Source organism: Aspergillus chevalieri, chromosome 1 (genome assembly GCF_016861735.1).
Source record: "Aspergillus chevalieri M1 DNA, chromosome 1, nearly complete sequence".
Lineage (NCBI taxonomy): Eukaryota > Fungi > Ascomycota > Eurotiomycetes > Eurotiales > Aspergillaceae > Aspergillus > Aspergillus chevalieri.
In genome coordinates, this window is record NC_057362.1 from 2,506,910 (window position 1) to 2,520,429 (window position 13,520).

Below are 13,520 nucleotides of genomic sequence, written 5' to 3' on the forward strand. Positions count from 1 at the left end.
TCAGCGGCGCACGATATAGGATACCAAAGGCCCTGGATTGTCACCAGTGACCGTAGCAATGTCGGTCCTGGTAATCTTTAAGCCTTGAAGAGTTGGTGTAATCTTTCAGCCACGAGATGAGTGCGGGTAGATTGAGGGATGGGCCGAGATGATAACAGTTTTCTGCGAGGATATTTTTTTGTCCTTGCTTTTGGAGGTTGTCGATAAGAGGCGCAAAAACATGCTACCAATTTGATAGTGGAGGAGCCGGTGGCAAAAGGGGACCTGAGAGTCCTTGTGCTGGAAATCTGATGGTTTCATTTGCATGGGCAAGACTACTAAGTGAATGGTATACATATAGAGCGTCCTGACTGGATTGAATTGGAGAACATTACCAGAAGTTCTCTTCATTTTTTTTTATTTGATGTTGAAATAGCCATCATAGTTATCTTGAATTGATAAATCTTCATTCATAACGCGGAATTAGACGACACTGACATAAAGCAAATACTGATTTTGGAAACCCGACCTAAACAAACCCGAAATATTCCAATCATTCCCAAGAGCGTTCGCCTCAACTAAATAGAATTCACACCCTCCTCCTTCTCCTCATCCCACTCACGATAGAAACCCGCCACCAAAAATGCCAGCTCCAACGCCTGTTTCTCATTCAACCTCGGATCACAGAAAGTAGTATACCTCTCCCCAAGCCCCTCTTCCGTTAAACCACCAGCACCGCCCACACACTCCGTAACCGCCTCCCCAGTTAACTCGAGATGCATACCGCCCAGGAACGAGCCAGCCGCGCGGTGGATCTCGAGCGCCTGGCGCAGTTCGGAGAGGATATCGCTGAAGTGGCGGGTTTTGATACCCAAAGGCGTGGATTGGGTGTTGCCGTGCATGGGATCGCATTGCCAGACAGGGATGTGGCCGGAAGCTTGGACCGCGGCGATATGTGCGGGGAGGTGCGAGGAGATCTTTGAGGCGCCGTAGCGGGAGATCAGGGTGACTTTGCCGATTTCGCGGGTTGGGTTGACGGTGTCGAGGAGCTTGACGAGGTCTTCAGGGGAGATGCTGGGGCCGATTTTCAAGCCGATTGGGTTGGCGATGCCGCGGAAGAACTCGACGTGTGCGCCGTCAAGCTGGCGTGTGCGGTCGCCGATCCAGATGAAGTGGGCGGATGTTGCGTAGTGGCTGCTGTCGCTGGGGGATGAGGAGGAGGGGTTACGCTGGAGGCGGGTTAGGCTTTGTTCGTATTCGAGGAGCAGGCCCTCGTGGCTTGTGAAGACTTCGACGGTCTCGACGCCGCGGTCTGTGTCGATGCCGACTGTGTGCATGAAGCGGAGGGCATCTTTAACGCGGGTGACGATACGTTCGTATTTTTCCTTAATGGAGGGGGTGATAACATGGCCTAGACCCCAGTCTAGCGGGGAGTGCAGGTCCGCGATGCCAGAGGAGAGCGAGGCGCGGAGGTAATTGAGCGTTGCTGAGGAGTGGAAGTAGGCTGAGACCAAACGGGAGGGGTCTGGGGTTCTGGCTTCCGGGGTGGCAGCGAAGCCGTTGATGTTGTCACCGCGGAAGGAGGGCATTTCGATGCCGTTGATAGTTTCCATTGGGCTTGAGCGGGGTCTACACTATTAGTCTCTGAGGATTATGATTGAGCTTCAGGACTCACTTAGCGAATTGTCCAGCAATACGTCCAATACGGACGACCGGCTTGTTCGCACCTTTGACCGTCAGCAACTGCAATCAGGAACAATAATAGATAAAGCAGCTCACCCCAAATCAAAATCAAACTCATCTGCAGCAAAAGCTTCACCTTGGCCTCGATCATATCCTGGTTACAGTAGTCAAATAGCTCGGCACAGTCACCCCCCTGCAACACAAACGCCTTTCCCAGAGCCACATTCTTCAAATGCTTTTTGAGATTGTGAATCTCCTGTGTAGTCACCAGCGGAGGCAATTTCTGCAGCTTGTCGAGGGCAGACTGCACGCCGTCCGAGTCGCTGTAGACGACATCTTGCTTGATGGGTTTGGATTTCCAGGCTGATACATTAGCTGAGTTGCAATGACAATATGAAATGAGCACTTACAGCCAGGAGTCCAATTGTCCATGGTGGGTGGGTTAGAAAGTATGATGATACTCAAAATAATAGCTAGCTGGACAGTCTTATATGATGGTGTCTCGGTCGTACAACCAAAAGTACAAAGCTGACCTGGAGTGACAGAAAGCAGCAACGACTGCGAGAAATAAGCAAAATAAAAGCCCGAATGCCAATTGAGAAAATCTCGCACAAAGAGAAGCGACAGTTAAATATACAAAGAAAGCCAGTCCAATTCACAAGACACCTGACTCACGCGCTATACCCCTTCCGGTCAAGTCCCTCTGTTATCGGTTATCAGTGACTTCATTCCTTCCTTCTCCAAAGTAAATCCACCAATTTATTCTTTCAAGCTGAAAACTATCGCTGTTCCTGAACTTTATACATACCATGGCTGAACCAGCTGACGACCAGCTCCAGAACCTCCCCGCAAACCCCGAAGACCGTAAGGCTGCCGTCGCCCTGTCCTCGCTCAATGATGACCTCGGCAGCCGAGGGTCCTCCGCGGACCAGGAAGCGCTCGGGAAGGCGATGGGTCGGTTGGAGATTGCGGCGGGTCAGGGTGGGAATAATAATGCCGGTGCTAGTGCGGGGCAGATGAAGCAGAAGCCCGAAGTAAAGAAGGTGGTTAAGTTTAAGGCGGAGGACGTCAATCTGTTGGTATGTGCTTCTGCCTGTGTTTTGTCTATGGGAAGCTAATGGCTAGGCAGGTGAGGGAATTGGATCTGAGCAAGACTAAAGCGACGGAGCTATTGAAGGCGAATGACGGGGATGCAAAGAAGGCTATACAGGCTTTTATTGCAACTGTCTAAGACACTGCTGTTACGATCATGACTTACGTTAATGAACATGACACACACTCATCAGATCACCTTCCAATCCCTCTTCCTTCGTATATCGTCCACAACAACAACCACCCGGCCATCGCTTCCAGCGCCAAAAACCACCACACTCCTCCGATGAAATTATACTGCAGTCCCAATCCCAATCCCCAACCACCTACAAATGGTCCCAGCGTGCGTGCTCCGCTCGACACACTCTGTGCGACCCCGTGGATCGTACCCAGAACAGCAGGGTTCGTGACGCAGTTGTTGACAAGAATGATACCAGCTGGCAGCGCGAATGTCCGAGAGATAACCTGTAGTGCCGCGACGAAGGTGAACGCAGGCCAGACGAGGGCCGGATGACGCGGGATGAGCACAAGAAAGGGCGCCAATGCGTATGCAATCGCAGAAAAAGGTAGAAAGGTGCGGAAGGATGATAATGTGCCCATTTTGGCTTGCATACCGGGATAAACGAAGATCTGGAGCGGGAGACCGATGACCCCGATGATAGCCGTTGCCAGACCCACCCGTGGAGACGGGAGACCCAGCCCACCGCCGAAGAAGATACCGTGCCAACTCCCTTCTGGGGCGCGGGGAGTGGGTAGGAACGTAAAGGTCATGGAGTTGAAGGCGCTGGTGTGGAAGGCGACCAGGAAGTTGCTTAGCAGCGTTAAAAGGACGTTCCGAGTCCAGGTTTGGCGGAATGTCGGGCGTTTGTATTGTGGTCGGATTGGGGGAGTTGGAGTCGGAGCAGACTCGTTCTCGTCACCGTCATCGTACAAGGAATTGTCTTCTGGCTGGTCGGTTAGAGGTCGATAGTATCGAGGGATGCGGTTTCTCGAGACGGATCTGGCGAGTCTCCGGCCCAAGTTCCGGCCCCAGTCATCGCGATACCGCGCAATCACATGTGTCTAGTCGATCTGTTAGCATTGTCTGAGTGCAACAGTTCCATGCACATACCTCATCCAGTCCCAAAAACACAGCCACCATTGAGCAAAAGATAAATATCCCACTCAGCACATTCGGCAACGCATACGGCCACTGCTGCATCCACCAAACTCCATCCTTGCCCCCAAGCACCGACCCAGGTCCAAATAGACCAGGATAACTACCCGCCGGATCAGCAAGCATACCCCCGAACACCGGACCAATGATAACTCCAATGTTGAAGCACATGGGCAGCAATAGGAACGCCCGAGCTTGAAACTTTTTCTCCTCGATCATCTCGGCAATCATGGTCCTCATCACCCCGATGTTACTATTCAGCATGCCACCCAGCGTTCTAAACACCGCCGCCGTCACAAAGGATCTGGAAAACCCAAATCCAAGACACGATATCGACGTCCCCAGCAGTCCAATAAGCAACACCTTCTTCCGTCCCACGGCATCTGCATCCGCCAATCTCCCCCAAAAAACGGAAGAAACGAACTGCGCCGCCGTAAAACAAGCCTGTAGCATACCCGCCTGCGCAGAAATCGTCGAATCAGGCAGCGAGGGATCAAAAGACTTGAGCTGGTAAAACATATACGCTTGAAGGGACGTCTGCGTGAGAGGTTCCGATAGACGTGCAAAGGTCAAAATGGCGAGTTGGGACTTTTTGGGCAGCGACATCCAGGTCGCTTGTTTTTCGGCTTCGTTTCCATTAGATCGTACGGGGTCATCGATATCATCGTCATCGTCGTTCATCGTAGGCTCTGGGATCGGAGCGACATATTGGAAACTTCTCGAGTCGGTGTCGTCGGTCACCGTGTCGTCGTCTCGGTCGCGGTAGGATTGTGTTTGTGATTGTGTCTCTGCATGGCCGGCATGCTCGCGGGATTGACTCGAACCCATTAACAATCGTGATAGAGATGAATCTCTGTTTCTGTGAATTTCACCCAGACACACCAGGCAGGGAAAAAAGAGGATAAAGCATTTTCAGCGTTGAATCGCCATTTGGCGGCCATCGTGCGCGATTCGATTGTGACTTGGCCGGTGGAGTTCGTTCAGCCGCTCCGATTCGGCTCGGATTACCGAATGGGAAAAGGTTGCGGATCCTGGCACGTGACCCGCTGGGTTACTAGTAAGGGAAAAATCCCTTATATAAAGAAAGGAATAAAAGGTCCGCTTTAAGATGTTAATCTTGGAGTTGCGGCTTAGTCAGGGTCGAAAGTAACTACGTATCAAGCGTATATATTCGAGGTCTCTGATTTCTGCAAATAAAGCTATCTAGTGTGACGGCCTGGTCACGTTGGTTGATTATCACGTGAGGTGTGGTTGTTTGCTTTATTGCTTTGTTGATAAATATGGCGTTACCTCCTTTCTTCCTTCCTCATGTTGATTATTCTCGTCGATAGCTACCTAGGTAGAACCCATGAGTTGGACGTTCCATCATCCTAGTAGAGCGCCGTGACATAATAATCAACATCCTCCTTTTATACCTTAGGGAGAGAAATACCAAAGGCTTCTCCCTTCAAGGGATTCGCTGGTGCCGCAGTTCGGGAGCTGGCCAGGCTATAACAGTGTCTCCATTCAAGTTTCCATCCTCAAGTTCATCCTCAAGTCAAGTCAAGCGCTGCTTCAGTTAAGTTTCTAGAGCTCAGGACTGAAACTTCTGTTGTTGGCATATTCAAGTTCAACTTTCAAGAAGTCCAGTGGTTGCGACTATGCTGGCACCCCTTCAAGTTCTCAAGACTTAAGTTTTTCAAGATTCAAGCTCACGATCCCTTTCTTAAAGATCATGGACCCCTTTCAAGAACTCCGAAACGAATTTTCTTCTACGATCCGCGCCCTCCAGAATGAAATCGAATCCGTCAAAAATGAACCCAAACCACTTCAACGACCAAAGCCATGCCTCCCTGATCCCGAGAAATTCAATGGCCAATCTTTGAAGTTTGATACCTGGCTTGCTTCGATGAAGGCTAAGCTTAGGATTGATGCTCCAGCTATTGGTGATGCAGTGGCTCAGTTCTACTATGTCTATCTGAATCTGGAAAGCAAAGTCCAAGCTCTAGTTCTTCCCCAGTTATCTTATGCAGAAGACACCAACACCTGGGATTACAACACCATCCTTGATCAACTATCTCTGGTTTATGACAACCCCAACAAGGTTCAAGAAGCTGAAGATTATCTACTAGTCCTAAAGCAGGATAGTGGTGAATCTGTGGCAGCCTACATCGCCAAGTTTGAGAGGATTCTTTATGAGGCAAAGGGCAAAGATTGGCCTGATGTCACCAAGATTTCAGCGTTCAGGAAAGGCCTCAATCCTACTCTCCGAGGACGTCTCAACCAGCAGTTGAATCTTCCAAAATCATACACTGATTTCCTTCGTGTGGTTCAACAATTGGGAAGTCATTCTTTCAGCTCAAATTCCACCAATGTTTCCCACTCTCAATCACACCAATCTGGCTCTCACACCAAGTCTGATCCTATGGACCTCAGCGTCATCAATATCAACTCCCTGTCAGCAGCGTCCACCTCCCTAGATGAAAGGAACAGACGACGACAACAAGGATCCTGTGTGAGATGTGGCTCCTCTGATCATTGGGTGAAGGATTGTTCCATGAAGGCACACAAGGAATCCAATAAAATATGGAACCAGCAGATGATTGCAAGGTTAGAGGCAAACCGTCTTGATGACCTTAATGATCTCGATGATTGATTTTTGGAGATGTTTGGACATGTTCATGTGTTTTTCTTTTTCAAGTGTCTCATGTATTGTTGCCTTCTCATGTTTTCTTACCTGTGGGTTGACCATGACATTGAGGACAATGCCTATTGAAGCCGGGGGGTAATGTGACGGCCTGGTCACGTTGGTTGATTATCACGTGAGGTGTGGTTGTTTGCTTTATTGCTTTGTTGATAAATATGGCGTTACCTCCTTTCTTCCTTCCTCATGTTGATTATTCTCGTCGATAGCTACCTAGGTAGAACCCATGAGTTGGACGTTCCATCATCCTAGTAGAGCGCCGTGACATCTAGGATCCTATATAAGACCGTAGCCTACCTAACAGGGTATTCTAAGCGAATGTATGGGCACCAGAGGGTACCCGCAAAATTGCGGCCATGGGTATCAACCTGATGCCCATGACCGCGGTTATGCCGCAGTCTACCTCTGAGTAGCCCCTTATGGCCACTCTCATTGAGATACGCCACTCTGGCCAACGACCAGCACCAATGAATGCATGGGAGCGACACATGCAATGGGCCACCGGCCCAGACCATGAACCTTTGACATCACCACTAGAACGGTGGGGACGGCGAATCGCGATCTCTCAGAACAGGTTAGAAGTTATACACCCACATGTGACCCCACCATGGTGGTCAGGTCTGGAATCCCATGTAGCAGAAACTCAGGAAGCTGCCCTAGAAGCTCATCAAGCTGCCTTACACAGCGGCGCCAACATTTTTGCATACACAGATAGCAGCTCGACAGAACAGGGAGTTGGAGCAGCGGTAGTTTCGCCTCTGGGGCGCCAGGCAGTTCGCATTGGCTCCCCAGCTACCCATACAGTATATGCAGCAGAATTACGAGGCATAGAGATGGTGCTCACTCAAATACACAACACAGGTGGACTGGCATCAAAACTTTCTCATCAGACCTAAAAGGCAATGAGTGTGCTGACGCTCTTGCAAAAGAAGCTGCTAATTCTCCGGCACCCAATGGTGTGGAGGAGCTCACTCTCATAGCTAGCATTCGAAGAACCCTCCGCATAGAAGCAGCAAATGCATGGAAGACTGAATGGGCCGCTTCCACTCATGGGAATTCCCTCCATTGTCTATGGAAAGAGCCTTCAAAAGCACCAATGCAACTATACCAAGGCCTACGGAGAGCCGCTACATCCTCATTCAAAGGCAAACTGGAAAGATTGCGCTGGCTAGTTATCTTGGCACCTTTAACGCTATGGAATCGACTGAATGCTCTTGCGGACGTGGCATTCAAGACACACACCATGTTCTCCTCCACTGTACAAACCAGGCAGGCCCCCGGATGCGCCATCTTGCACAGGGGTCAAGGCGGGAGCTGGATTACCGGGCCTACCTAATACGGCCGGACTTAATACCGAAGGCAGTGTGATTCATGCTCGAAACAGGCCTTCTAGGCCAGTTTCAGACTCTACCAACCACATACCGAGTCACAACAACGGACTTGAGGCAACTGGCAGCATAGCGCAGCCAAGGGTATGCGCTTGCAGAAGTAGGGGCGGAAACGAGATAGTATCCAACAAGCCCATGGATCTTCGTGGCTATGGGAGCAGCAGTACGAAACCAGCAGCACGGGATATACAACATGCGGAATAAGATATCAGGATATGTGTATAAAGGCGACGATGTACATAGCGACTACCATTACGGCGGCTTACCCGGCCGCCCCGCAGGACCTGCCGCCACTCGGCCTATAGGGCTGACAGATGCGTGTATGAATAATAATAATAATAATAATAATAATAATAATAATAATAATAATAATGATAATATACACCCGCTTCCTTCATGCCTCGACCCTCCAAACAAACCACAGCAGCAACCACATCTCCTCATCCATCACACCTTCGCGTCTTCCGACGTCATGCAATCGTAGTCCATGCAACATGTCTCTAAGACTCCCTGCTTCGTAGCTTCGTCTCATCTGTGATATGATAGAGATCCAATCCCTCTGCTTTACCATGTCAAGCTCGATCATCAGGTTATGATAGTGACAACATGCCGCTAAATTGATCAGCCCCTTCGACGGGACTTATCCACATTAATCGTCTATCAGTGTAGATCTCCACCTCGGGCTTCCGTTCATTCAAAATTCGGATATCATCAAATATTCCTGCCCGGACGATTGTAATCTCATCAGAATCTCCGTTGGAGCTTGTCTTCCGTCCAAAAAGCGGCGTGCCTATAACTTTCATCAGATGCTGTCTTCCCAAATCTAATATTATAATACAGACCACAGTCAGGACAGAAATAATTCCTGATATAATTTCCACTATCCGATGTTTTTGCCACTTCTTTTGGATTTCCAGAGATATCTAGTTCTGCACTTTTGACGACAAAATTATAGGTATAGGGAGCCCCGGTAAGTTTGCGACAATCGAGACAGTGGCACAGTGCCTAGTGGAAAATAATATTAGGTTAGGTTAACAAAAAGTTGAGTCCTGTGGGTTATACTAGCCGACGTCATAGGCGGGCCATTATATTCAATTCGAACCTTGCCGCAGAAACAGCCGCCAACAGCCATTCTCATAGAGTAGGATCTACTCCAGAAGTGTTTCATGAAGAAGACTCTTAAAAAACGCATAACCAGTTGACTACATCCATGTTGACTTGTGACTAAGCACTTGGTTGTTGGCCCCAACAATACAGTATTGGACAAACCCACTCCAACCATTATGATGATAAGACTCATTGGTTATCTACATCAATTACCATCACAGTTCTGCCGGAATTACAAAGCGGTGAACCAAAGCGGATTAGCGTATTAATTGTTTATTTTCCGGGGATGAAGTCGCAAGAGTGAGGAGGTATAACTAACTGATTTCGAAAACTAATCTTAATTCAATCGAAGATTTTTTGCTGAGCTGAGAATGTTTATTAAACAAGATTGGCAGGTTTATGAAGAGAGTCCAAGCCAGGACTTCGATGATTTTCTTGAATGGTGTGTTGATACTGTAGGTTCACGAGAAGAAAGTGCAAAAGGCCATTTTCGACATTCAGGGTTTCCCATCGACGGCAGGCGGTAGGGGTCGGCAGAAGCGCGGTTCAATGGGTGCCGTTTCTGGCGCCCCACTAACCGTCACAACATTAACTAAAGAACAAGTTAATCTAAGATAGGGCTATAAATACAAATGAGAGGTTCCGATTGCTTATATTGTCTATAATTTAAGAGGTGAATAAGTTGCGGTTTCCTGTAATTCTGACGTTTATGGTAAATGGCCAGTGTTGTAGGGAAAATATATATTCTATATTGACGATAAGTTATGGATTGAGTAAACTATGATTTATTCATTAATTTCTCATGCCCAGATTCATAGTCCGGGGATAGCACAGCAGCTATCCGTCAATCCGAGCTCGTATAATCTGACAGTTAGCTATAAAAATAAAAATGAAATGAAGAACATGAGTCTAGCCTCCTTCCTACTTCAGCATTTGAGTGTCATTCGTCAGACCAGATCTCCGGCTCCGAGACTGAAACACGAAATCCGAACTATGAATGGCCTATCACCATGACCATCACAGAAAATATTCGAATCAAAACCAACGCCTACAATGTCCAATATCCGAGAACTAGGACCAATACCAGCCACACCGGGCGGGGAAATGGTTCCTGACACCTTCCCAGTTTTAAATTATTGCGGAGCTCTGCTCCACAGATCAAACTAACACTGTCCAGCATCTCACTGATATTGTCACCCATTCAGCATGTATATCTTCTCTTCCCTCCTCTTTCCTTTCTTACTTCGCTGACTTTCCTCTGCAGTTTGGCCAACACTGCCTCCCCTCTTATCCCCCTTCTTTGTCACATCTCTACCTTTACACCCTGCTTCATCGCATCCATCATCTGTGGGTCCTCACGCTTCAAGTGACAATCTGAGCCAAGTAGACTAGTTGCTCTCTGTTGACTACTGACTCTCATAAGTTTAAATCCGTGTTTATCGCCTGCGCCACCACCATTGTTGTCTTATGAGGGCAACCAGGGCGCCATAAGGACCGCCGACAACCCAGTTAACCACCCGAAGATGAAGCATATAGCCTACGATACAACGCCATTCGGGACCATATAGGCAATGGAGAGATCTGCCTTGAGCATCTCCCTACTGACAAGATTATTGCTGATGGCTTGATGAAGGCTACCAACCATGTTAGCCAGGGACGGTTGGTTAGAGACCTGGGCCTCGCTTAATTAAGCGAGAAGAGTATTCAACATCTAAGAGAGTTGAAGCGCACGTCCAACTGCCGCTTATCAAATTGCCAGATTTATTGGTTTTTGATTGGTTTGAATGCGCGGCGATTGTACGAAGGGGAGTGATGAGAATCAACCGGAAATAGTTGGCTCGAGTAGCGAGATCCGGAGGTACTTATATAAGCCAGCGTGTATGCACATTTAGCTAGTCAAGCACTCAATCAGCTGGGGATGCGCACATATGTTCGTTAGGCAATATATCTCTACCTTCAGCTAGTCTTCTCCATGTAGACCTCATTTGGTCCGGAATAATTGACTCCCAATTTTCCTTCTGAGCTACGATTCGAGAGACCCCGCTTCAAAAATTACGGAGCACTCACGTTCTGCCTTTATAAAAGCGGTGGCACCCGTATCGGGCAACCGGACGGAACTTGCAGAAAAACAGTTCAGTTATACACTACAAGTATTGGGTATCTTTGTACTGTATCTTTCTACATGATTTATATGCTAATCTCTAGTGGACCTTATTATGTTGAAACTCAGACATCTCGAACCAGACGCGGAGTCACCCACGGGTACGGATAGTTCTTCTGCCACCAATTGAGGCTATTCCGTGTTAGTTCAAAGACATGGGACCAACAAATTGGAGATCCCAGCAACTTACAATGTCCTTTTACCAGAGATCCTGGGATGCAACGCCCACGTCCCCCCGACGACAACAATATGCTTCTCGTCCATAAAATCGGCTATCACAAATCAGCACTCGACAACATCCACATCCATCCATTGCAACCGGAAAACATACCACTATAACCAGGGTAAATATCCATCGGTTTAAAGCCAGGCTGCGGCGTGAAATTTGAACTCGTCCACTCATACGCGCCACCAAGGTCACTCTGTCCGCACAGTTGATTACCCTTGTGCGTCACGGGCGTGGGATGGAAATGGTTGAAGCCTGTGTTGTACCCCGTCATGTCGATGTAGATATCCTCGCGGGAGGAGGTGGGGAGCTGGTCTCTTGGTCTGTCTATGTTAGTGGTGGCTCTATTGCATTCCTTGAATTGGTGAGGGACATACAGGTCATTGTTCTCCGTTGCCTTTCCCTCCTCGACCTGTCGGTGGATACTGCGAGCTTCATGGAGAGTTGGGAGTCGCGCACCGGCCCAGTCAGCGTATGCTGCCGCATCGTTGTATGAGATGTAGACGGGCCAGTCGACGGCGAGTTTCAGCGGGACGGGGCCGAAGACGGTTTTGATTGTGAGACCTTCGATGAAGTTCTCAACTGCATCGCCCGATGAACCATGGCCGTTGGTCAACGGCATCGTCATCGGGGTCCATGATACAGGAATGTTATCCATCTTGCTCGTTTCAACAAGGTACTTGGCGTACTCCCCAATGCACACAGGCCTTGCCTGCGCCTCAAATCCATGAACCACAGCATCATATGGCCCACGCTCATTATCCCATGCAAAATAACCATCTCCAGAGTCATCTTCCGCATTATTGATACCGATGGGAAAAGTCCTCGCCTTAACAGGAAACCACTGATTCTCAACGCGCTGGCCAGCAGCCTCCCGCGCCATCCCCTCGAAATCAGGCCTCTCCACCCCCGGCGGCGACTGCACATTCGGACTCAGGATACTCATCCACAAAAACGTTTCCAGATGCAGACCCTCATGCTCGAACCCAATCCATAGCGCGCGACCAATAGTCCTATCCGACCAGGGCTTATCGGTCTGATAAAGCGCCTCGATCCTCGCGCAGACTTTCTCGCGGAAGGATAGGATTTCGTCCAGCGATGGCCATGTATCTGGGACTTCGCTGTGGTCTTGGCAATTCTCCGGGTTGTCGACGTCAGGGTCTATTCCGCGCTCGAAGATTGTTTGGTAGTAGACTGGCTCGATGGGTGGTTCTTTTGTTGCGCGGGAGAGATGGATGTCCTCGCTGTTTCCCTGTGAGCTTTGCTTCTCATACAGTTTGGGGAGAATGTAAACCTTACAACGTGGGAATATGTCCCAGATAAAAAATCAACTCATTCCGTAGCGGAATCGGCTTCTCATGCAACGCCTCGTTTGGGATCATTTTCAGCGTCACCAGCTCCCAGGCTTTCCATAGTTGTCTCCACTCCTGTATACTCGGCACCGGCTTGGGTGCATAATCTGTTGGACGCAGCGGGAAGGCGTAGGGCGAGGGCGACGTCGAGGACGAATCCATCTTGTACTACGTATGTATGTAGCACGTCAACTCCGGGGGAAATTGAGCTCATCCAGGACCTATGAGGAATGCTCTTGCATTTAAATATATGAAATACGAGTACCTCTAGTAGTGGGGCAAATTGCTATATCTTGTTTTCAGCCCGCCAGTCAGCCACCGCGTCTCCACACAGCCCATCAGCCAGCTAACCTTAGGGTTAAGAGGGCGGTGTGAAGCCATAAGGTTGCAGGATCTCTGCTGAGCTGAAAAAGAATGTTTGGCTTGGGGGTTCCACTGGGTTGCCATGTGGGCAAATGGTGGGAGATCTCAGCTGAAGATTGTGGGGGTTGGGATCCACGTGGCTATCATTCTCTCTCTCTTTTTTTTTTTCTTTTTTGTACGCTTTTTGAGCCGGTTTGAAGAGAATTGCTAGCTACATAGTAACTTTTAATCTCCAGATCCGAAAGGTCGTGTGCAATGTAGATCTACTCTGGCTGAATCTGGTCGATGCTCTCCTTTGTCAGGCGCGGCATATCGTACGACTAGTCCGCA

At 49.0% G+C, this 13,520-nt stretch overlaps 5 protein-coding genes across 5 annotated transcripts; 2 read left to right on the top strand and 3 right to left on the bottom strand.

Annotated features, from left to right (window-relative positions):
* Positions 1-557: 557 nt before the first annotated feature.
* On the bottom strand, positions 558-2,094 carry ARO8_1 (3-deoxy-7-phosphoheptulonate synthase class II; the record flags this gene model as incomplete). Its single annotated transcript, XM_043284442.1, has 4 exons — positions 558-1,608; positions 1,655-1,706; positions 1,759-2,025; positions 2,073-2,094. 4 exons carry the CDS (start codon positions 2,092-2,094, stop codon positions 558-560), a joined length of 1,392 nt encoding a protein of 463 aa, XP_043132023.1.
* A 377-nt stretch (positions 2,095-2,471) lies between these two features.
* On the top strand, positions 2,472-2,893 carry ACHE_10905S (huntingtin-interacting protein K; the record flags this gene model as incomplete). The annotated part of the gene is made up of 2 exons (XM_043284453.1): positions 2,472-2,741; positions 2,792-2,893. The coding sequence occupies 2 exons, from the start codon at positions 2,472-2,474 to the stop codon at positions 2,891-2,893; spliced, it is 372 nt and encodes a 123-aa protein (XP_043132024.1).
* A 56-nt stretch (positions 2,894-2,949) lies between these two features.
* ACHE_10904A (putative MFS multidrug transporter) lies at positions 2,950-4,738 on the bottom strand (the record flags this gene model as incomplete). The annotated part of the gene is made up of 2 exons (XM_043284464.1): positions 2,950-3,816; positions 3,866-4,738. The coding sequence occupies 2 exons, from the start codon at positions 4,736-4,738 to the stop codon at positions 2,950-2,952; spliced, it is 1,740 nt and encodes a 579-aa protein (XP_043132025.1).
* Positions 4,739-5,624: 886 nt separating this feature from the next.
* On the top strand, positions 5,625-6,545 carry ACHE_10906S (uncharacterized protein; the record flags this gene model as incomplete). The annotated part of the gene is made up of 1 exon (XM_043284475.1): positions 5,625-6,545. One exon carries the CDS (start codon positions 5,625-5,627, stop codon positions 6,543-6,545), a length of 921 nt encoding a protein of 306 aa, XP_043132026.1.
* Positions 6,546-11,314: 4,769 nt separating this feature from the next.
* ACHE_10907A (uncharacterized protein) lies at positions 11,315-12,989 on the bottom strand (the record flags this gene model as incomplete). The annotated part of the gene is made up of 5 exons (XM_043284486.1): positions 11,315-11,381; positions 11,440-11,521; positions 11,581-11,798; positions 11,853-12,719; positions 12,775-12,989. 5 exons carry the CDS (start codon positions 12,987-12,989, stop codon positions 11,315-11,317), a joined length of 1,449 nt encoding a protein of 482 aa, XP_043132027.1.
* Between the last annotated feature and the right edge of the window lie 531 nt (positions 12,990-13,520).